We start from the raw sequence: 22,663 nt of genomic DNA, 5'->3' as shown, positions 1-22,663 counted from the left end.
ATTATGTTTTGATAACAGGACTACTCTTTGCAATTGGTTGACTCCTTGGAAGTTCCCTTTTCCTGATTAAAAAATTAGTTGTCATTTTTAAAAAAGGGAAATGATAAATGCGCCCCTTTTCTTCACTTGGGACACCAGCGGCAGTGTATCAATGACTGCAGAGGGGCTGATGTACTTCACGTCAGAAGGATTCAACGGATTTGATTGCCAGGTACACTGTAGTTGGGTGTCCCATGTGATGAAAAGGGGCGCATTTATCATTTCCCTAAAAAAGGTTCCTCGTACTTGCACTCCAATAATTTAATAAGGGAAATGATATATCCGCCCCTTTTGATCACCAGGAACACCCCCTGTCAGTGCATCAATGACTAAAGAGGGGCTGTCATACTTTTGTCAGAAGAATTCAATGCCCCTGATTGCCACAAACACAGACAGAGGGTGTTCCGATCAAAAGGGGCGGATATATCACTTCCCTTTAATAATTGCACTATCTTTACACTTTCCAACCCGATATTGACTCGATTAGTAACAACCTTCAACAGCTAATTGTGAATTTGTGAATGCATTTATAAAACTATGGCAGTGCATAAATCAGTCCAGAAAAAATGAAGGGAAGTGATATTTACTCCCCTTTTGATCACGAGGGACACCCACCGTCTGTGGATCAATGGAAAAAAAGGGACTAATGTACTTGATGTCAGAAAAATCCAGCGGCTTTGATTGCAAAGTACACTGGTAATGGGTGTCCTTGATGATCAAAAGGGCGTAAATATAATTTCCCAAACACCAATAGTATCATTATTTTAAGGGATTTGCTAACGTCCATCGCAAAAGGCATTTCGCGGATGGTCTGTTGCATGTGACAGTAGCCACCTCGTGAATGAAGACAAAATCTGCTAAACCTTATTTTAAGATGAAAAAAAAAAATAAAATAAAAATTTAATGCTAAATCCAATAGAGGCAATATAATACATGCAAACACGCCCTGGATGTGGACCAATCGAAATTGATCTTAATTCATGGCCTTTTTATAATGGGGCTCTTCTTCAGGGTTATACTAAGACAGGTTTATTTTATCCTTGGATAAGCAAGCTGTAATACTATATTAAGAAGAGCCCCAGGAACTTTTGATTTCAAGTCTGAAACTCTTCTTCTCCAGGTTTTGAGTTCAACAAGGAGGGTTTTTGGGTGGCCGTTGCTGTTCGGAGGTTTATGGAAGGTGATTACAGCCAAGAGAGAGAGAGAGAGAGACAGAGAGAGAGAGAGAGAGAGGTGAGCAGAGGGAAAAACAGAAAACAGATCCAACACGTCACGCATAAGGAAACAGATCCATGACCCAAAAATCCTGCCCTTCCAATGATTCTGATCTTCTGGTTTTGCCCCTTTAAATGTATGTTAGAACATATATAAAAAGGCCACAAAGGTCCGCATCTATCGGAAAAGTCTCCACAAACACTAGCATTCTGACATTCTGACGGAGAGATTAATGGATCATGAGCTCAGGACCCTTTAATAGTGGGGCCCAACAGATGAATGGTTGGATCATCAAATAAGTGGGCCCCAAATTTCGTCTCATTACCCAGAGAAAAGCCTAGGTGCACATATTCAAATATGTATGTGGTACACACCCATGGCCACAATAATTTAAATTTATTTTTCCTAAATCTGGGAACCGAAAATGAATGGTTTGGAACATACGTTAGCGAAAGGCAGCAGTCAGTAAATCCGGCAAACTTTGACCATATGTAAAAGAGATAAGAACGAAGACTTATCGAAGGCAGCTGATATCGTACTGTTCAAATACGACACGTTATCCTTGTATTAAAATGACTGTTCAATAAGATGTTACATATTTCATGATGCTGCTCTTCTATATAAGTATCAACCTTAACCCAATTGAATCCATATCTTCCCATCTCTCTTCACTAACGTTCAAGTTATCAACCATGAAGTTAAGCCTACTTCTCTCAGCCCTCTTACTTTCAGCCCTCGCCGTAAGTATCTCTCCGGCAACCGCCGAAGATGTACTTGACGTCGATGGTCACGTACTCCAATCTGGTATAGAATACTACATCCTTCCTGTCGTCCGTGGAAACGGAGGGGGTCTGGCTCTCGCTGGCAGAAATGGAACATGTCCATTCAATGTTGCCCAAGAAAATGCCGAATTGTCACAAGGTCTCCCATTGAAATTCCTTCCGGCCGACCAATCCTCTACCATACAATTGACAGAGGATGTAAATATCGAGTTCTCAGCGGCTACAATCTGCGTACAGTCTACGGTTTGGAGGCTAGGAAACCCCGATGATGCAACCGGACGGATTTACGTGACGACGGGTGGGGTGACTGGAAATCCGGGCAGGGAGACGCTCAGTAACTGGTTTAATATTGAGAAAAATGGAGATCACTACAAGCTTGTTTTCTGCCCCAATGTTTGTTCTTCATGCAGGGTTCTCTGTGGGGACTTGGGTATTTTTTATGAGGATAGGAGTAGATGGTTGGGCTTCCAGGGTGAACCATTTCCTGTCATGTTCAAGAAGCTGTAAACACGCATATGTAATCTAAATCTATAGTAAAAATAAATGAAGAGTAATTGAGATTACTCTTCAAGGTGTAAACACGCATATGTAATCTAAATCGATAGTAAAAAATAAATGAAGAGTAATTGAGATTACACTTCAAGCTATTATGTTATTGCTTATGTAATCTAAATGGAAAATAAAAAATAAATAAAGAGTCGTTGAGATTGCACTTTATGTTATTATGTTATTAGTTGTTGAATGTATTTTAATAAAGTGTAAATGAAGATTGAGTATCAGTAAATGGTTTATCAAGGCCGATAATCATGTGGTTGAGGTGGGGGTTTCATTGTCTTCAACCTTGAAAAGGATTCCTTGAATCCAGAAGCGCAAACAGCTAAAATTTCCAAAGGGGCGGGGGGGGGGGGGATATCACTTCCCTTGAAAATTCCATACTACCGTTTTCGATAAAAGCTCCAATATGACACATGAATGAGTCGAGCTCCTTAAACCGCGTGAAAAGGCCAAGCCTCTCTTTATAGACTCTTCCAAAAAATGAACTCTATTTAAATCTCTCTCTCTCTCTCCTCATGTTATTACGTTGTATAGATAACCAAAACCCAAAGAAAAGAAACTATAAATGCTAACTTAAGACCTAAACAATAAATCTAAATCATCTATCTAAAGCAACATAAATAAACATTAGACATTACAAAAAAAAACCCTAATTTAGAAATTCCGTTGTAGGCACATACCATATACATAAATCGTCATTGTCAAATCACATCCAAATCAAATGATTTTAGGCTCAATAGATTGGTAATCGAAAAACTTTCTAATGATACCAAAATCAATTCAAATGAATAAGATTCGATGCCTAAAAAATAAGTTACAAATACAACTCCAGTCAACTCAACTAAGCCTTTGTCCCAAACTAGTTGGGGTCGGCTAATGAATCCTTTAGAAAATTTTCATGAAGAAGGTGAAAGAAACTACCCGGCTCAAATCTAAAAAATAAGTTACAACTAAGATGACAAAAATAGAAGTTAAAATTTGAAAATAATGAATTATTTCACGCCCCACGTTCTTGGTATAGCTTCACCTGCATCTCCATCAGCTAGCGAGTATGAAAATCGAATCCATAAACACACTGTTGATTTCTGTAACCCTACTAGACCATGGATTTTTTCCCCATAGTTATTTCCCGTAGACACATGTAAATCGCCATCCTTTCCACCCTCATGATAATGCAGCAAAGATTCGTGACGAATCTCTCTCTCTCTCTCTCTCTCTCTCTCTCTCTCTCTCTCTCTCTCTCTCTCTCTCATAAGGGCTTTCTCTCACGCATAGAGGCTTGTCGACCATCTCAGGGTAGCCGTAGGTGATGAAAATAGTATAGTACGGTCGTATCTCCAAGGAGTGCCTTCTCTCTGCTGCCCACACATGCGATTCAAATTACTTAATTTTTCATGAGAAGGGAACTTCATCTTCCCTATAACCAGGGGCGGAGCCAGGAATTTGCCCCATGGGGGCGAAAAATAGTTGTTATATAATCAATAGATTATCTTAAAGTAAAAAAAAAAAAATACACAAATTTTAATTCAAATTACTTTCAATTTAAAAATTATATATATTTATTTTTTCTGCTCACAAAAAATTTGCTCACTTCATTGTCTTCCAAGTTAATTTCGAAGCTCTCACAAGTCCTAAGATTTGAGTAACTAAGCATTCGTAGCCCATGAGAGTATAGGCCCCTCCCCCATCAAAACATGAGGCAAAGTGATACATCATGTGTAAATGGCAGGCCCTGCTCCATAGCTGTAAAATGGTGGGACCCAGCTTATGCAATGGCTTGGGTGGAGATAGTGGGATGCATGCATAGCATCAAAACATGAATTAGGCCTCACCCATCAAAACATTTGTAAAATAGTGGGCCCCACCCATGCTATGCGTAGTGTGCAAAAAAAAATTACACCATAGAAAAAATTCCAAAACAGAGGACAATAATCAGATTTAGAATCAAAATCAATTTTCAAAATCCGAAAAACCGCAAGGCTGTTCCACTAAAAAGTTAACTCTTACTTTTATAATGACTTGTGTTACACCTTGTTGGGTAATCATTTAGGATGGTGCTAAGACCATGTGAGTCACCCGATCATGTTTTTCAAGATCAATGGTCTTGATATCATTTACATGTTCACTCATGTCCTTTTTTAAATCCCAAAATTATCACCAAGGAGAGGGCAATTTCGTAGTTTTAGTTACAAAATTTGTAGATCCACTTAAGTCCAATTGCTTCTTTCTTTGGAGGCAAATCCACCAATGTCCAAGTATTGTTCTTTGTAATTGCATAAATCTCTTCTTTCATTGCATCACATCATTCTTTCTTTTTCACTGCATCAACAAAACTAGAAGGCTCCATTGCAAAACAAGCAACACATGAGTCATATATATCAGCAAGACTTCTCATTCTTAAGGGAGTGGAATCACTAGATGAACTTGGTGACTCGTCAGGATTTGGTAAACAAATATTAAGAGAAGGTGTCTCATATGATGTGTTTTCATTTAGAACACATACGGGGGCTTCAACATCATTTTTTCAATTACAAGCTTCTTTTTCATTAAAAATAACATCATGGCTTATGATCAATTTTTTGAAAATAGGATTATAAAGTCTGTACCATTTTGTTTCCACACTATAGCCAACAAAAATACACTTTTTACTTCACGTCAAAGGATTCAACGGATTTGATTGCCAGGTACACTGTAGGTGGGTGTCCCATGTGATGAAAAGGGGCGCATTTATCATTTCCCTAAAAAAAGGTTCCTCGTACTTGCACTCCAATAATTTAATAAGGGAAATGATATATCCGCCCCTTTTGATCACCAGGAACACCCCCTGTCAGTGCATCAATGACTAAAGAGGGGCTGTCATACTTTTGTCAGAAGAATTCAATGCCCCTGATTGCCACAAACACAGACAGGAGGTGTTCCGATCAAAAGGGGCGGATATATCACTTCCCTTTAATAATTGCACTATCTTTACACTTTCCAACCCGGTATTGACTCGATTAGTAACAACCTTCAACAGCTAATTGTGAATTTGTGAGTGCATTTATAAAACTATGGCAGTGCATAAATCAGTCCAGAAAAAATGAAGGGAAGTGATATTTACTCCCCTTTTGATCTCGAGGGACACCCAGCGTCTGTGGATCAATGGCAAAAAAGGGACTAATGTACTTGATGTCAGAAAAATCCAGTGGCTTCGATTGCAAAGTACACTTGCAATGGGTGTCCCTGATGATAAAAGGGGCGTAAATATAATTTCCCAAACACTAATAGTATCATTATTTTAAGGGATTTGCTAACGTCCATCGCAAAAGGCATTTCGCGGATGGTCTGTTGCATCTGATAGTAGCCACCTCGTGAATGAAGACAAAATCTGCTAAACCTTATTTTAAAATGAAAAAAAAAAAAAAAACAATAATTTAATGCTAAATCCAATAGAGGCAATATAATACATGCAAACACGCCCTGGATGTGGACCAATCGAAATTGATCTTAATTCATGGCCTTTTTATAATGGGGCTCTTCTTCAGGGTTATACTAAGACAGGTTTATTTTATCCTTGGATAAGCAAGCTGTAATACTATATTCACGTTGATTAGGACACTAGAAACAAAAAAAAATAAAATTACCCGAGTAATGTAGCCAATCTGATCAGGAACAACAACTTATACAAAGATTTCTATTTCCATGAAAAATGTTTAAGAACCTAGTCTAACACCATTCCAACATCCGAATTTCGACCAAAATCCGAAATTCGCCGGATTTCGGTCAAGACCGAAATTGAAATCAATTATACCCGAAACAGTACATTATTTCGCCGAAATTCCAGTAATTTTGCCTGAAATTTCGGATTTCGCCCGAAATGGGCAAAATATCAACAATGGAGGTTGAAACCCTTCTTTTCCAGGAACTTTTGATTTCAAGTCTGAAACTCTTCTTCTCCAGGTTTTGAGTTCAACAATGAGGGTTTTTGGGTGGCCGTTGCTGTTCGGAGGTTTATGGAAGGTGACTACCGCCAAGAGAGAGAGAGAGAGAGAGAGAGAGAGAGCTGAGCAGAGGGAAAAACAGAAAACGGATTCAACACGTCACGCATAAGGAAACACGTGGCACAATAAGGGTTACAGGTGGCCGTTGCTGTTCGGAGGTTTATGGAAGGTGATTACCGCCGAGAGAGAGAGAGAGAGATGAGCACAGGGGAAAATAGAAAACAGACCCAACACGTCACGCATAAGGAAACACGTGGTACAATAAGGGTTATCGAGGCTGTTTCTCTCTGTAGCCGAAAATGTCCTCGTATGGATGATATGAGGGAAGGATATATTAATAAACTTTTTGTTGTATTGGTGATCCATGACCCAAAAATCCTGCCCTTCCAATGATTCTGATCTTCTGGTTTTGCCCCTTTAAATGTACGTTAGAACATATATAAAAAGGCCACAAAGGTCCGCATCTATCGGAAAAGCCTCCACAAACACTAGGATCTTGACATTCTGACGGAGAGATTAATGGATCATGAGCTCAGGACCCTTTAATAGTGGGGCCCAACAGATGAATGGTTGGATCATCAAATAAGTGGGCCCCAAATTTCGTCTCATTACCCAAAGAAAAGCCTAGGTGCACATATTCAAATATGTATGTGGTACACACCCATGGCCACAATACTTTAAATTTATTTTTCCTAAATCTGGGAACCGAAAATGAATGGTTTGGAACATACGTTAGCGAAAGGCAGCAGTCAGTAAATCCGGCAAACTTTGACAATATGTAAAAGAGATAAGAACGAAGACTTATCGAAGGCAGATGATATCGTACTGTTCAAATACGACACGTTATCCTTGTATTAAAATGACTTTTCAATAAGATGTCACATATTTCATGATGCTACTCTTCTATATAAGTATCAACCTTAACCCAATTGAATCCATATCTTCCCATCTCTCTTCACTAACGTTCAAGTTATCAACCATGAAGTTAAGCCTACTTCTCTCAGCCCTCTTACTTTCAGCCCTCGCCGTAAGTATCTCTCCGGCAACCGCCGAAGATGTACTTGACGTCGATGGTCACGTACTCCAATCTGGTATAGAATACTACATCCTTCCTGTCGTCCGTGGAAACGGAGGGGGTCTGGCTCTCGCTGGCAGAAATGGAACATGTCCATTCAATGTTGCCCAAGAAAATGCCGAATTGTCACAAGGTCTCCCATTGAAATTCCTTCCGGCCGACCAATCCTCTACCATACAATTGACAGAGGATGTAAATATCGAGTTCTCAGCGGCTACAATCTGCGTACAGTCTACGGTTTGGAGGCTAGGAAACCCCGATGATGCAACCGGACGGATTTACGTGACGACGGGTGGGGTGACTGGAAATCCGGGCAGGGAGACGCTCAGTAACTGGTTTAATATTGAGAAAAATGGAGATCACTACAAGCTTGTTTTCTGCCCCAATGTTTGTTCTTCATGCAGGGTTCTCTGTGGGGACTTGGGTATTTTTTATGAGGATGGGAGCAGATGGTTGGGCTTCCAGGGTGAACCATTTCCTGTTAAGTTCAAGAAGGTGTAAACACGCATATGTAATCTAAATCTATAGTAAAAATAAATGAAGAGTAATTGAGATTACTCTTCAAGGTGTAAACACGCATATGTAATCTAAATCGATAGTAAAAAATAAATGAAGAGTAATTGAGATTACACTTCAAGTTATTATGTTATTGCTTATGTAATCTAAATGGAAAATAAAAAATAAATAAAGAGTCGTTGAGATTGCACTTTATGTTATTATGTTATTAGTTGTTGAATGTATTTTAATAAAGTGTAAATGAAGATTGAGTATCAGTAAATGGTTTATCAAGGCCGTTAATCATGTGGGTGAGGTGGGGGTTTCATTGTCTTCAACCTTGAAAAGTATTCCTTGAAAAAGTATTCCTTGAATCCAGACGCGCAAACAGCTAAAATTTCCAAAAGGGGGGGGGGAGGGATATCACTTCCCTTGAAAATTCCATACTACCGTTTTCGATAAAAACTCCAATATGACACACGAATGAGTCGAGCTCCTTAAACCGCGTGAAAAGGCCAGGCCTCTCTTTATAGACTCTTCCAAAAAATGAACTCTCTCTCTCTCTCTCTCTCTCTCTCTCTCTCTCTCTCTCTCTCTCTCTCTCTCTCTCTCTCTCTCTCTCATGTTATTACATTGTATAGAAAAACCAAAACCCAAAGAAAAGAAACTATAAATGCTAACTTAAAACCTAAACAATAAATCTAAATCATCTATCTAAAGCAACATAAATAAACATTAGACATTACAAAAAAAAACCCTAATTTAGAAATTCCGTTGTAGGCACATACCATATACATAAATCGTCATTGTCAAATCACATCCAAATCAAATGATTTTAGGCTCAATAGATTGGTAATCGAAAAACTTTCTAATGATACCAAAATCAATTCAAATGAATAAGATTCGATGCCTAAAAAATAAGTTACAAATACAACTCCAGTCAACTCAACTAAGCCTTTGTCCCAAACTTATTGGGGTCGGCTAATGAATCCTTTAGAAAATTTTCAGGAAGAAGGTGAAAGAATCCACCCGGCTCAAATCTAAAAAATAAGTTACAACTAAGATGACAAAAATAGAAGTTAAAATTTGAAAATAATGAATATTTCACACCCCACGTTCTTGGTATAGCTTCACCTGCATCTCCATCAGCTAGCGAGTACGAAAATCGAATCCATAAACACAGTGTTGATTTCTGTAACCCTACTAGACCGTGGATTTTTTTCCCATAATTATTTCCCGTAGACACATGTAAATCGCCATCCTTTCCACCCTCATGATAATGCAGCAAAGATTCGTGACGAATCTCTCTCTCTCTCTCTCTCTCTCTCTCATAAGGGCTTTCTCTCACGCATAGAGGCTTGTCGACCATCTCAGGGTAGCCGTAGGTGATGAAAATAGTATAGTACGGTCGTATCTCCAAGGAGTGCCTTCTCTCTGCTGCCCACACATGCGATTCAAATTACTTAATTTTTCATGAGAAGGGAACTTCATGATCTTCCCTATAACCAGGGGCGGAGCCAGTCAAAGCATCATGTGTAAATGGCAGGCCCTGCTCCATAGCTGTAAAATGGTGGGACCCAGCTTATGCAATGGCTTGGGTGGAGATAGTGGGATGCATGCATAGCATCAAAACATGAATTAGGCCTCACCCATCAAAACATTTGTAAAATAGTGGGCCCCACCCATGCTATGCGTAGTGTGCAAAAAAAAATTACACCATAGAAAAAATTCCAAAACAGAGGACAATAATCAGATTTAGATTCAAAATCAATTTTCAAAATCCGAAAAACCGCAAGGCTGTTCCACTAAAAAGTTAACTCTTACTTTTATAATGACTTGTGTTACACCTTGTTGGGTAATCATTTAGGATGGTGCTAAGACCATGTGAGTCACCCGATCATGTTTTTCAAGATCAATGGTCTTGATTTCATTTACATGTTCACTCATGTCCCTTTTTAAATCCCAAAATTATCACCAAGGAGAGGGCAATTTCGTAGTTTTAGTTACAAAATATTGTGACGTCCCTCTTTAAATCTCAAAACTAGGGGTGCAACTCGGGTCGGGTTGGGTCCAACCCAGCCCAACCCGAGGAGCTCAACCTCCAACCCTAATCCAAGCCAACCCGACTTTCAACTCGGGATGGCTAACCCAACCCAACCCAAATTGGTTTTTCCCTAATCCGAACCCAACCCAATCCAACTCGAATTCCCAAGTTGGGTCGGGTTTAGACGTTTTAGATGAGATATTTAGTAAGGGAAATGTCACCCAAGTTCAAAACCAAAGGAAAAAAACAGTAAAATACTACTAGAATACATGCACATATTAAATAACTGCAAATGATGCGAGGAAAACATGACAGTCACAATCACAAGGATATGCGAGTGTTTAGTCCCGAAAAAGAAGGTTGAGATCATCCTTTCAATCAATTTTTGCGTGCTTCAATCTTGCGGTTGAGATCTCTTCTAGGTTAGGGTTTTTACTTTAGTGACTTTAGCCCTTTACTTTTTGTTTTTGATAAGTATCTATTATTACATTTGCAAAGGATAGAAAGAAACAACAAAACATCAGAAACTACAAAGCACAAAAAGTAAAAAATGTGTATTACTCTTTGTCGGGTTACGGGTCGAGTCGGGTTGCCTGATACCCAACCCGAATTTGGTCAACCCAACCCACCCAAAAATCGGGTTCAACCCATCGGGTTCGGGTTCAACCCGACCCAAGTTGCACCCCTACTCAAAACTGCTCCTTAGACAAGTGACCAATCATAAAGATTTTTTTGTATGAGGGCAATTTTGTAGTTATAATTATAAATATGGGCAATATATGTGGAAAGAACCAAAACCCTTTCTATCAAAAAGATATTCTGTACAACCACAAATCCGCAATGCACTCTTAAAGCCTAACTTTCGTCCATATCCTAATTCATAGGAAAAAAATTCTACAAAAATCGAGTGGGGGCAATTGCCCCTCCTTGGCTCCGTCCCTGCCTATAACCATCAATGATAAAAGAATTCTCAAACTCCTAAATAGTCATTAGCTCATGGAGAATTTGCACAATATTGTGATTTTATGAACGGCCGTTCGGATAAATGGGTTTTATAATCTAGGATAGTAAAATCCTGGATTTTACAAGCTAAAACCTAGATTTTATAAGCTAAGACATGGATTTTATAGTCCTAATTAAAATTGTATAATTCATGTTTTAGATGGTAAAATCCAGGATTTTACAAGCCTAGAATACATAATCCTTGTATATATATATATATATATATATATATATATATATATATATATATATATATTTATATATATATATATATTTATCCAAACAGCATTTTACGTGGCTTTGCAAGACAATCTTATTGTCAATAATCCAATTCTCTAACCACCGTACCTTAATATATGAGAAATTATATGATGAAAGGCCTTACAAACACATAAAGATGGTACGATGAAAGTACCACCCTTGATATTTAATCCACACAGCTACTCAAAAAGTGAACGGCCGTTGGATAAAATATCGAGGATGGGATGATGAGTACATGTTTGTTAAGGCCTTTCATCAAATAATTTCCTAATAGGAAGTATACTGGCCTATTATTAGGTCGATACAATTCCACAGAATACATCGAAAAATGGTGATAGGACAATGAGACTAATCAAAAGAAGTTCAGCCCTTGCATGTGGTGGCTGGAATGTTCCGCTGGATTTGGCTGAAGAGATCAATTCCTACCCTATGAGTTTGAGAAAACACATGGATCATGTACTGGGATTTCTCACACTAGAATGCACTCAATCACATGTAGGAATATGCATATGCGAGGGATCCGATATGATTTAAAGGAGTTAGACTTATGTACGGTTTATCTGAAATACATTGAATTATGTGCACACAATAATACAATAACTCAAAAGATGCATGATAATTAAACATAATTATCTTGATAATGCACGATGATTGATAAGGACGTCAAAATGGATTTTTTTTATTATCGGGATGTTCTCGAAGAAAATTAGCAAAGTTATATCTGCCAATCCAACACATGAAAGGCTCTATGTGTTAGATATGAGATTAAGGAAGAATTAACATAGAGAAAACGGTTTCTACACACATGTGTAGACAAGTTATCTACACACTAGCTTAAAATACAGTTGAGGGCATATTGTTTGGGTGATCCAAACCATTAATTTGATTGGCCCTCACATAAATAGGGTGTCCATAAAAAATCAGCTACATAGGATCATCCCAACCCTACGATTTGTGGAGGTAAAATGGACGTGTATAAACCTTCACAAATCTGTCTATTTTTTGCCTCCACGGTTCGAAGGGTTAGGATGATCATATGGAGCTGATTCTTTGTGGACACCCTATCTATGTGAGTGCCAATCAAATGAATAGTTTGGATCACCCAAACAATGTGGGCCTCCACTGTATTTTAAGCTAGTGTGTAGAAACCGTTTTCTCATTAACATAACCAAAAATCTCAATTATATCAGAGAGATATAAGTGATTTCATACATAACCCCGAATATAATGGTCCTGTAGGCTGTTAACAAATGCTTCATCCATAGTGGGGCCCAAGATATGAATGGGTTGGATCCAGACTTAATGAAAAGCGAGTCAGCAAATCCGGCAAACTTTGGTTAGATATAAAGCTTTCTCATGAGACCACGAAATTGGATAAGAGATCAGAGCATTGACTTACCGATGGAAGATGATATCGTAAAGCAAAGCAAAAAGTCTCACATATGCAGTTCAAACACAACTCCTCGTTTGTATTTTCTTGACTTTTCAACAACCCACTAATTCAAGGGGTGATATTTCATAATGCTACTCTTCTATATAAGCATCAACCTTAACCCAATTGAATCCATACCTTCCCATCTCTCTTCACTATCGTCCAAGTTATCAACCATGAAGTTAGGCCTGCTTCTCTCAGCCCTCTTACTTTCGGCCCTCGCCATAGGTATTTCTCCGGCAACCGCCGAAGATGTCCTCGACGTCGATGGTCACAAGCTCCAATCCGGTGTAGAATACTACATCCTTCCTGTCGTCCGTGGGAGGGGCGGGGGTCTGACTCTCGCGCGCAGAAATGGAACATGTCCATTCAATGTCGCCCAGGAAAATGCCGAGGTGTCTCAAGGACTCCCGTTGAAATTCCTGCCGGCCGACCAATCCACGACCATTCAAGTGTCAGAGGACGTAAATATTGAGTTCTCGGCGGCGACTATCTGCGTGCAGTCTACTGTTTGGAGGCTTGCGGGACCCGATGTTGTAACCGGACGGAGGTACGTGACGACGGGTGGGGTGACTGGAAATCCGGGCAGGGAGACGATCAGTAACTGGTTTAAGATTGAGAAAAATGGAGATGATTATAAGTTTGTTTTCTGCCCCACTGTTTGTAATATTTGCAAAGTTCTCTGTGGGGATTTGGGCATTTTTAATGAGGGTGGGAAGAGATGGTTGGGCTTCAATGGTGATCCATTTCCCGTAATGTTCAAGAAGGGGTGAAGACGCAGATGTAATCTATAGGATAGTAAAGAATAAATGAAGTGTAATTGAGATTGCGCTTCATGTTGATCAATATGTTTAAATAAAGAGGAAATGGAGATTATCAATAAAATGGTTTATCGAGGCCGTTAATCTAGTGGGTCTCACCTGTGGATGGTGTTAACTTACCAATTTCTCCAAAAGCTTAAGCTATTGGAGAAAGGTGTTATTTATCTTTTATACTTTAACACTCCCCCCGCACGTGTGGCCCACTTGGCAAACAAGTGGCCCATGCGGTCCCACTTTGGGCCGACCATCACATATGAATTTTTGCTAACTGAGAGGTTTGAACTCGAGACCTTTAGCTTTGATACCATGTTAACTTACCAACTTCTCCAAAAGCTGATACCATGTTAACTTACCAACTTCTTCAAAAGCTTAAGCTACTGGAGAAAGGCGTTATTTATCTTTTTTACTTTAACAGATGGGACATAGCCCACGTATCATCATAACTAGAAGACCACCGCATATTCGACTCTCATTTTACTTCTTTTTTGTTCAATTCATATTTTGTGCAAGAGAAAAACGAGATTACATGTGCACGTCATTGGACACAGTGGCCCGAGTACAACGAGTCCCTTGTGCCCGATTTGGTGAACTGATGGGAGTTCCTGCCAAATGGTTGACATTGCATTCTTCAATACGCTAACAGACAATATTGTCTTCCAATTCTTGATAAATGCAATCCACTTAATATCCCCAAAAGTTTGTGCTGACGAGCCTACATAGCCTTATTGAATCTGATATTTTCCCTCGAAATTTAAACCATTCTCTTTCTAACTAAATATATCACATAGAGATCTGTAGTCTATGATAGGTAGAGCATTCTTGATAGGTACAAGTTTATTTTGTTATAATAGTTCCGTGATTTTACTCACAAAGAATTCAGTTTTTCATGAGAAAAATAAACACACGAGGATCAAGTGTCATTTAATTCGAAATGATGGAGTTATAAAAGTTCGTTTTTGTAAAACTAAAGATCAAGTTGTTGATATTTTTACAAAGCTTTCGAAGATTGACATTCATCAAGATGAAGACAAAACTCGGTATGGTAGTGGTCTAGCTTGACCACTTGAACATTGCTCTAGTCATTTACTTCTTCGGGAGCTTGCAAGATAGACTTGACCGTTGCACTACCCAATGTATTGAAATTTACTACATACATGAAGCTTTCTTGCACCCATTGCAATTCCTCCATTGGAAGTCACTCTCTGGGGGTTAATGTCCTGGATACTTAGTTTTATGTTTTGGAATTGTGCAACTCATTACTTTTCATGTGTTAATGTGTTAGTGGTAGCTTAGGGAAGAAAAGAGTAATCAAGTCTTGTTAATCTCGGACTTGGAATGAAGGCTATATTTTAGGCCATGTATCTCTTTTTTTTCTTGACTGGTAAGCTAGAGTTAGGTAGACCCCTACCGGAATATTAATATAAGAGAGATGATACAGTGAAGAAACAAGACCACATCCCAATCCTTAAAACAATGTTTAAGGAAGGGGCAGAACAACCAAAGGAGACAATACCCTTGATAACGAAACTTAAAACAAGTAAGAGAAGAGAGAATACACGTGATCTCTACAGACAGTCCCCATACTCATTTGAATTTTAGACCCTATTGAAAGTGCTGTGACGACTCCTCAACTTCTGAACCTTTGGAGATTTTGTTTTTCTTTGATGGCGTGGGGGGAGCTCAATTTTCTTCTGTTGGGGGAGTTCTTCTTCATCTGCTTCCTGATCCGATTCCTGGGAGGAGTACTCTATTTCAGTCCTAATCATTATGCTATTGGGCTGATTTGTATTACTTGTGGTTGCCTTGATGGTGTCAGTGGGAGGACAATTTTGAAGAGAAACAACAATTGGTTCTTGTTGTTTAACATTGCCTTCCTCCTGACTCCTACGAATATCTTCTTCTTGAATTGTTTTTGCCAAGACATTGTCTTCCTCCTGATTTAGAGATTCTAAGATACTGAACATTTTTTGCCTGAGCGAGATTTTGGTGTGAATGTTGATGCTCACCTTCTTTTGCATTTCTCTTTATATCAGGATTCACTATCATTTCATTGGATCTCTTGTTTGCTTCAGTTTCACATTCCCTTGTGCCTGCATTTTCCAAGCCCAAAACATCATCCTGAGATTTCGTTGGAGAGACCTCCACTCCTTAACATCTTTATTTTGCTCTCTTTTGGGACAATTAAAATTCGAATGATTGAATGTTTTGCATTGGTGGGAAGATAGGCGTTTCCATTCGTAAACTATCTTCTGGTGAGAAGTTCCCCAAGAGGTCTTGAGATCAAGATAGTCTGGAAGGTTTTTTTCTGCTTCAATTTCTACACAGAATCTAGCATAACTCAATCTAGAGCTATCAGTGGTTTGGGCGTCCATGTACAAAAGGCTCACCCAACTTGCTAGCTATTTTACTTATCCCATGCTGAGCAAAACTTTAGGTGGAGCTCGGAGAGTCTAACCCAAATAGGAACTGTGGACAGTCTTTCAAGACATATCAGGGGTCCATCTTCGAAGAACAAGAGGACGACCACCATATGAAGTGTTACTTTCGAGGATCTTGTCACAACCTTCAGCAACATTGAATTTGAAGAGAAAGAAGCCCCGACGGATTCCAGCTATTTGGAAGATCCCTTTGATTTTCCACACCCTCTCAAGATGTTGTTTCAGAGCTATGTAATAAGGTTTTTTCCCCAGGAAATAACCAATCAGGGAGTTCTTCCACTTGCTTTCTGCCTTTCCTATTATTTCATCCTCAAGCTCAACTTCTAATTCACTTGAATCCGGGTCTTCATATGTATCCAGGTCTGAAGATTGGGTCGATGGAATCTGAGCAAATAAGGAGCTCCATGGAGTAACAGCAAGATGGTTCTTGATGGGGTGTAAAAAGACCAGCCTATCAGCTGCCGACACGTGGCCCGAGGATGGCCCACCGCAGACCCCGCGTCAGTAGGGGTAATTTGGTAATTGCAGCAAAGTAGGTGAGCTCGAACCTATAGCTGGCTGACACCTGTCCTGGAGTAATAACTCCCCAACTACCCCAGTTTTTCCTTTATAAAAGGGCTTCCAAAGCTCATAAAAAGGGTAATAACTTCTTCACCCACCACTCTAAAAACTAGCTCTGCACTCTTGCTCATACTGACTTGAGTGTCGAAGGGCCTGTCCGGAGTAACACTCCGGGTTAGTCATTCTGACCTCGTTTGCTCTTTGCGCAGGGCTCAGCTACTCAGCTCCCTCACCTCGGCTTCTCGGGTCCTCCAGTTCGGCTCTTACGTCACTGTCATATCTGTTACCGATTTTAGGCCTAACAGATTGGCGCCATCCGTGGGACCCTGAACTAAAGGTTGTTCCAATCACGTTACAAAAAATGGCAGGGCGCAAGAGTGCGCGGGTGCCAACCGCACGGACTACCCGAGCCGTGCTACCCCGCAGGACTCGGAGTGAGCGAATCGCCTCGCTCGTGGTGGCAGCTTCTGCTACGGCCGAACAGAGCCAGCCTCGTTCGGAACACCTCAACCCCATGCCCACTCCGAAGCAAGTTCAAGCTCTTTTTCAGCAAATGACAACTCTCGTTGGTCAGTACCAGCAGTTACTCCAGGTGCCTCCCCAACCTCCTCCAGAAGCTCCACGACCTGTCCAAGGAAGGCCAGATATCCACAAGGGAGAGTCGTCGCGCCACGGTGAGGACAGAACTCATCACTCCACCAGACAAGTTCGTCACCCCACAGCCAGGCATGCACAGACAGAGCCTCACCGCTGTCGGAGGTCGCGGTCTCGCTCAGCGCAAAGGCGCAGAGCTCACGAAGAGCGCGCACCACAAGCAAAATCTTGGTCCCGTCGTAGGAGTCCGGAAAGCCACTCCGGCTCCGCGGCCAGCCAATCGGTGGAAAGAAACAGGTCACCAGACCGTAGAGCTGACCCGATGCTGCGGAGGATGGAAGAAATGGACCACCGCATAGAAGAGCTGGCAAAAGATCACAGCCGGCCCGCTTCTAGGGTGTTCTCAAGCAGAACGCCGTTCACCGACGACGTCATGGGTGCCCCAGCACCCAGAGTATTTAAAATGCCAACTGTCCCGCAGTACGACGGAACCACTGACCCTGTGGATCACTTGGAAACGTTCAGGACGATGATGCTCCTCCACGAAGCGTCCGATGGCTTCCTCTGGAGAGCATTCCCGACAACACTGATCGGTGCGGCCCGGGACTGGTACTCCAGGATCAAGCCAAACTCCGTCAGCGGCTTTGAAGATTTTGGGGACGATCTGGTCCGCCATTTCATGAGTAGCCGCAGGCCAAGGAAAACAACCGCCTCCTTGATGGCCTTGCGCCAGGAGGACAACGAGCCTCTGAAAACGTTTGTCCACCGCTTCAACAGGAAGGCACTCCAAGTGCCAAGCCTAGATCCCTCAGCTGCCATGAACGCGCTCCTCGTAGGTGCTAGATCTAACGATTTCCGCCGAGCAGTAGCCCGCCGGAACCCGCACTCACTAGCAGATCTAATGGCCGGGGCAGAGGAATATATCAGTAGAAGAGACGTTGGCGGCCCTGGACTCAAATCGGAGAAGAACCTCTGAAGACAAGAACCCAACTAAACAGCGTAGGGATGACAAGGCCGTTAGAAGAGAAAAGTCCCCCCAGAGGAGGGAGGAAAACTTTACCCCTCTCAACACCTCCAGGAGAAGCATACTGGCCGCAATCGAGGGAGAAGAATTCGTAAGATGGCCAACCAGAATGATCTCCAAGGGAAATAAGAGAGACCAATCAAAGTACTGTCGGTTCCACAGGGACCACGGTCACGACACGGACAAATGCTGGCAGCTCAAGGAAGAAATCGAGCTACTGATTGGCCGGAGCTACTTGAAAAGGTATGTCCGAAATGACGACCGCAGACCGGAGCGCAGAGAGAAGAGTCCTAAGGGCCGCAGCCCTCGACGGTCGCAGCCGCCCCCTGCTAAGAACCAAACTCCTTCATCCAGTCCATAACCAGAGGCACACAATTCCCGGCCAAGGGGAGTCATAGGCACAATTATGGGCGGACCAGCCGCTGGGGGCACATCGTCTGCTGCTCGAAAAGCATATGCACGCCGAGTCGACGCCGTGCACACATGCAGCAAGAAGATGAGGACGGAGAATGAGATCTCCTTTTCAGATGCGGATCTCGACAACCTGATACTGCCACACGACGACGCACTGGTTATAACCATGCTCGTCGCAAACTGGGAGTTGAAGAAAATCCTGGTCGACAATGGGAGTTCGGCCGATATTTTGTACTATCATGCTTTCAAGAGAATGATGATAGGTGACGACCGCTTAAGGCCGGCGAACTCCGATCTGTTCGGTTTCTCGGGGGAAGTCGTGAAAATGGAAGGGCAGATTGAACTCTCAGTCCTCGTCGGAGAGCCGCCCTGCCAAGCTTTCGCCATGGTCAACTTCCAGGTAGTGAGGGCCACTTCGTCTATAACGCTATCTTGGGACGACCCGGGCAGAACTTAATCCACGGAGTCGCTTCAGCGTATCACCAGAAAATGAAGTTCATAACGCCAAACGGCGTGGGTGAGGTCAGAGGAGATCAACCACAGTCCAGGGAGTGTTATGCCATGGCACTCAAAAGGCAAAGATGCATCGGAATCCTTGCCGATTGAACTACTTGATCTCAGAGACGGAGCACAGCTGACCGAACCCGCCGAAGACCTCAGAAAATACTATCAGTAGTAGACCACCCGGCGTGGAAGTGACTTTGTAAATATCTGCTGAATGTGAATGACAAGCTCATTTGCAAATTTCTTCGTACTCATTACTTGGAAACCCAGTTCGGTAAAATTGGGTACTCATCAAATTGGAAACCCAGTTCACTAAAACTAGGGTACTCGCTGCTTGGTTCGCCACGGCTTCTCTCCGCAAAGACCGGGAGCGCACTCCTGGTCCGAAACCAGTCCGGATGCAAAAACCAAAGCTCCTCGGAAACCCAGTTCGCTAAAACTTGGGTACTCATCAAATTGGAAACCCAGTTCACTAAAACTAGGGTGCTCGACGCTTGGTTCGCCACAGCTCGTCTCCGCAAAGACCGGGAGCGCACTCCTGGTCCGGAACCAGTCCGGATGCAAAAACCAAAGCTCATCGAAAACCCAGTTCGCTAAAACTTGGGAACTCATCAAAATGGAAACCCAGTTCACTAAAACTAGGGTACTCACTGCTTGGTTCGCCATGGCTCGTCTCCGCAAAGACCGGGAGCGCACTCCTGGTCCGGAACCAGTCCGGATGCAAAAACTAAAGCTCCTCGAAAACCCAGTTCGCTAAAACTTGGGTACTCATCAAATTGGAAACCCAGTTCAGTAAAACTAGGGTACTCGATGCTCGGTTCGCCACGGCTCGTCTCCGCAAAGACCGGGAGAGCACTCCTGGTCCGGAACTAGTCCGGATGCAAAAACCAAAGCTCCTCGGAAACCCAGTTCGCTAAAACTTGGGTACTCATCAAATTGGAAACCCAGTTCACTAAAACTAGGGTACTCGACGCTCGGTTCGCCACGGCTCATCTCCGCAAAGACCGGGAGCGCACTCCTGGTCCGGAACCAGTCCGGATGCAAAAACCAAAGCTCCTCAGAAATCCAGTTCGCTAAAACTTGGGTACTCATGAAATTGGAAACCCAGTTCACTAAAACTAGGGTACTTGCTGCTTGGTTCTCCACGGCTCGTCTCCTCAAAGACCGGGAGCGCACTCCTGGTCCGGAACCAGTCCGGATGCAAACACCAAAGCTCCTCGGAAACCCAGTTCGCTATAACTTGGGAACTCGCCGCTTGGAAACCCAGTTCGCTAAAACTCGGGTACTTGCTGCTTGGTTCGCCACGGCTCGTCTCCACCGAGACCGGGAGCGCACTCCTAGTCAGGAACGGGCCCGGGCAGAAAACCAAACCCTTACAAAATCCCAAGTTCAATAAAACTTGGTCATCCTAAGCCGTTCAGAACATCTCCAGCCGGACTGGATATGACGTGTCTCGCTAGACGACAAAAATCAGTCTGGCTCAAGCCGGACTGACTCCCAGGTCGAACTGACAAATTCCGGACTGATTCTCAAGCCGGACTGACAAATTCCGGACTGATTCTCAAGCCGGACTGACAAATTCCGGACTGATTCTCAAGCATGAATGACAAATTCCGAACTGGATATAGCGCAAAGTGCTACAGGACAAAATTCAGCTCATCTCAAGCCGAACTGTATATAGCGCAATGCGCTACAGGACAAAATTCAGTTCATCTCAAGCCGACCAGGACTCGGTGTGATTCGCTTCAAGACAAAATTCAATTTCGTCTTTTAGCATATTGCGCTATATTCAGTCCATCTCAAGCCGAACTGGATATAGCGCAAAGCGCTACAGGACAAAATTCAGTCCATCTCAAGCCGAACTGGATATAGCGCAAAGCGCTACAGGACAAAAATCAGTTCATCTCAAGCCGACCAGGACTCGGTGTGATTCGCTACAAGACAAAGTTCAATTTCGTCTTTTAGCAGATTGCGTTATATTCAGTCCATCTCAGGCCGAACTGGATATAGCGCAAAGCGCTACAGGACAAAATTCAATCCATCTCAAGCCGAACTGGATATAGCGCGAAGCGCTACAAGACAAAATTCAGTAAATCTCAAGCCGAACTGGATATAGCGCAAAGCGCTACAGGACAAAATTCAGTCCATCTCAAGCCGAACTGGATGTAGCCCAAAGCGCTACAGGACAAAATTCAGTTCATCTCAAGCCGAACTGGATATAGCGCAAAGCGCTACAGGACAAAATTCAGGCCGGACTGACGGCTTCGCCGAACTGCTTTTCCAGGCCGAACTGACGGCTTCGCCGCACTGCTTTTCCAGGCCGGACTGACGGCTTGGCCGAACTGACGGCTTGGCCGCACTGCTTTCCCAGGCCGGATTGACGGCTTGGCCGAACTGCTTTTCCAGGCCGGACTGACGGCTTGGCCGAACTGCTTTTCCAGGCCAGACTGACGGCTTGGCCGGACTGGATATGACGCGTCTCGCTACACGACAAAAATCAGTCCGGCCCAAGCCGAACTGGATATGACGTGTCTCGCTACACGACAAAAATTAGTCCGGCCCAAGCCAGACTGGATATGACGCGCCTCGCTACAGGACAAAAATCAGTCCGGTCCAAGCCGGACTGGATATAACGCGTCTGGCTAAACGACAAAAAATCAGTCCGGCCCAAGCCGGACTGACAAACTCCGGACTGGTAATTTCTGGGCTGCTCCAAATTCCGGACTGGTAATTTTCGGACTGCTCCAAACTCCGGGCTGACAAACTCCGGACTGGTAATTTCCTGACTGCTCCAAATTCCAGACTGCTCCAATTTCCGGGCTGATGATTTCCGGACTGCTCCGATCTCCGAACTGGTAATTTCCGGACTGCTCCAATTTCCAGACTACTCTGATATCCGGACTGGTAATTTCCGGACTGCTCCAATTTCCGGGCTGATGATTTCCGGACTACTCCGATCTCCGGACTGCTCCAATTTCCGGACTGATGATTTCCAGACTGCTCTGATCTCCGGACTGGTAATTTCTGGACCGCTAATTTTCGGACTGCTCCAATCTCTGGACTGATGATTTCCGGACTGCTCTGATCTCCGGACTGATAATTTTCGGACTGCTCCAATCTCCGGACTAATAGTTTCCGGACTACTCCAGCCTCCGGACTGATAGTTTCCGAACCACCACCAATCAGAGATGTACTCACCACATTTCCCCAAGTCATCATAATAACTTGAAGAACTGGGGGGCAACTGATGGGGTGTAAAAAGACCAGCCTATCAGCTGCCGACACGTGGCCCGAGGATGGCCTACCGCAGACCCCGCGTCAGCAGAGGTAGTTTGGTAATTGCAGCAGAGTAGGTGAGCTCGAACCTATAGCTGGCTGACACCTGTCCTGGAGTAATAACTCCCCAACTACCCCTGTTTTTCCTTTA

General features: G+C 42.7%; 1 protein-coding gene and 2 pseudogenes across 1 annotated transcript; all 3 read left to right on the top strand.

Annotated features, from left to right (window-relative positions):
* Nucleotides 1–1,880: 1,880 nt before the first annotated feature.
* On the top strand, nucleotides 1,881–2,753 carry LOC143886346 (kunitz trypsin inhibitor 5 pseudogene; annotated as a pseudogene).
* Nucleotides 2,754–7,495: 4,742 nt separating this feature from the next.
* LOC143886885 (kunitz trypsin inhibitor 5 pseudogene) lies at nucleotides 7,496–8,357 on the top strand (annotated as a pseudogene).
* A 4,640-nt stretch (nucleotides 8,358–12,997) lies between these two features.
* Nucleotides 12,998–13,789, top strand: LOC143886345 (kunitz trypsin inhibitor 5-like). Its single transcript, XM_077390292.1, has one exon. The coding sequence runs from the start codon at nucleotides 13,057–13,059 to the stop codon at nucleotides 13,651–13,653; it is 597 nt and encodes a 198-aa protein (XP_077246407.1). The 5' UTR covers nucleotides 12,998–13,056; the 3' UTR covers nucleotides 13,654–13,789.
* The last annotated feature ends 8,874 nt before the right edge of the window (nucleotides 13,790–22,663 follow it).

The sequence above is a fragment of the Tasmannia lanceolata genome, unplaced genomic scaffold (assembly GCF_043159265.1).
Source record: "Tasmannia lanceolata isolate RefF3 unplaced genomic scaffold, GAP_Taslan_0.1 ptg000011l, whole genome shotgun sequence".
Taxonomy (NCBI): Eukaryota; Viridiplantae; Streptophyta; class Magnoliopsida; order Canellales; family Winteraceae; genus Tasmannia; species Tasmannia lanceolata.
Note: the sequence above shows the minus strand (reverse complement) of the source record. Positions and strands in the feature narration are given on the sequence as shown.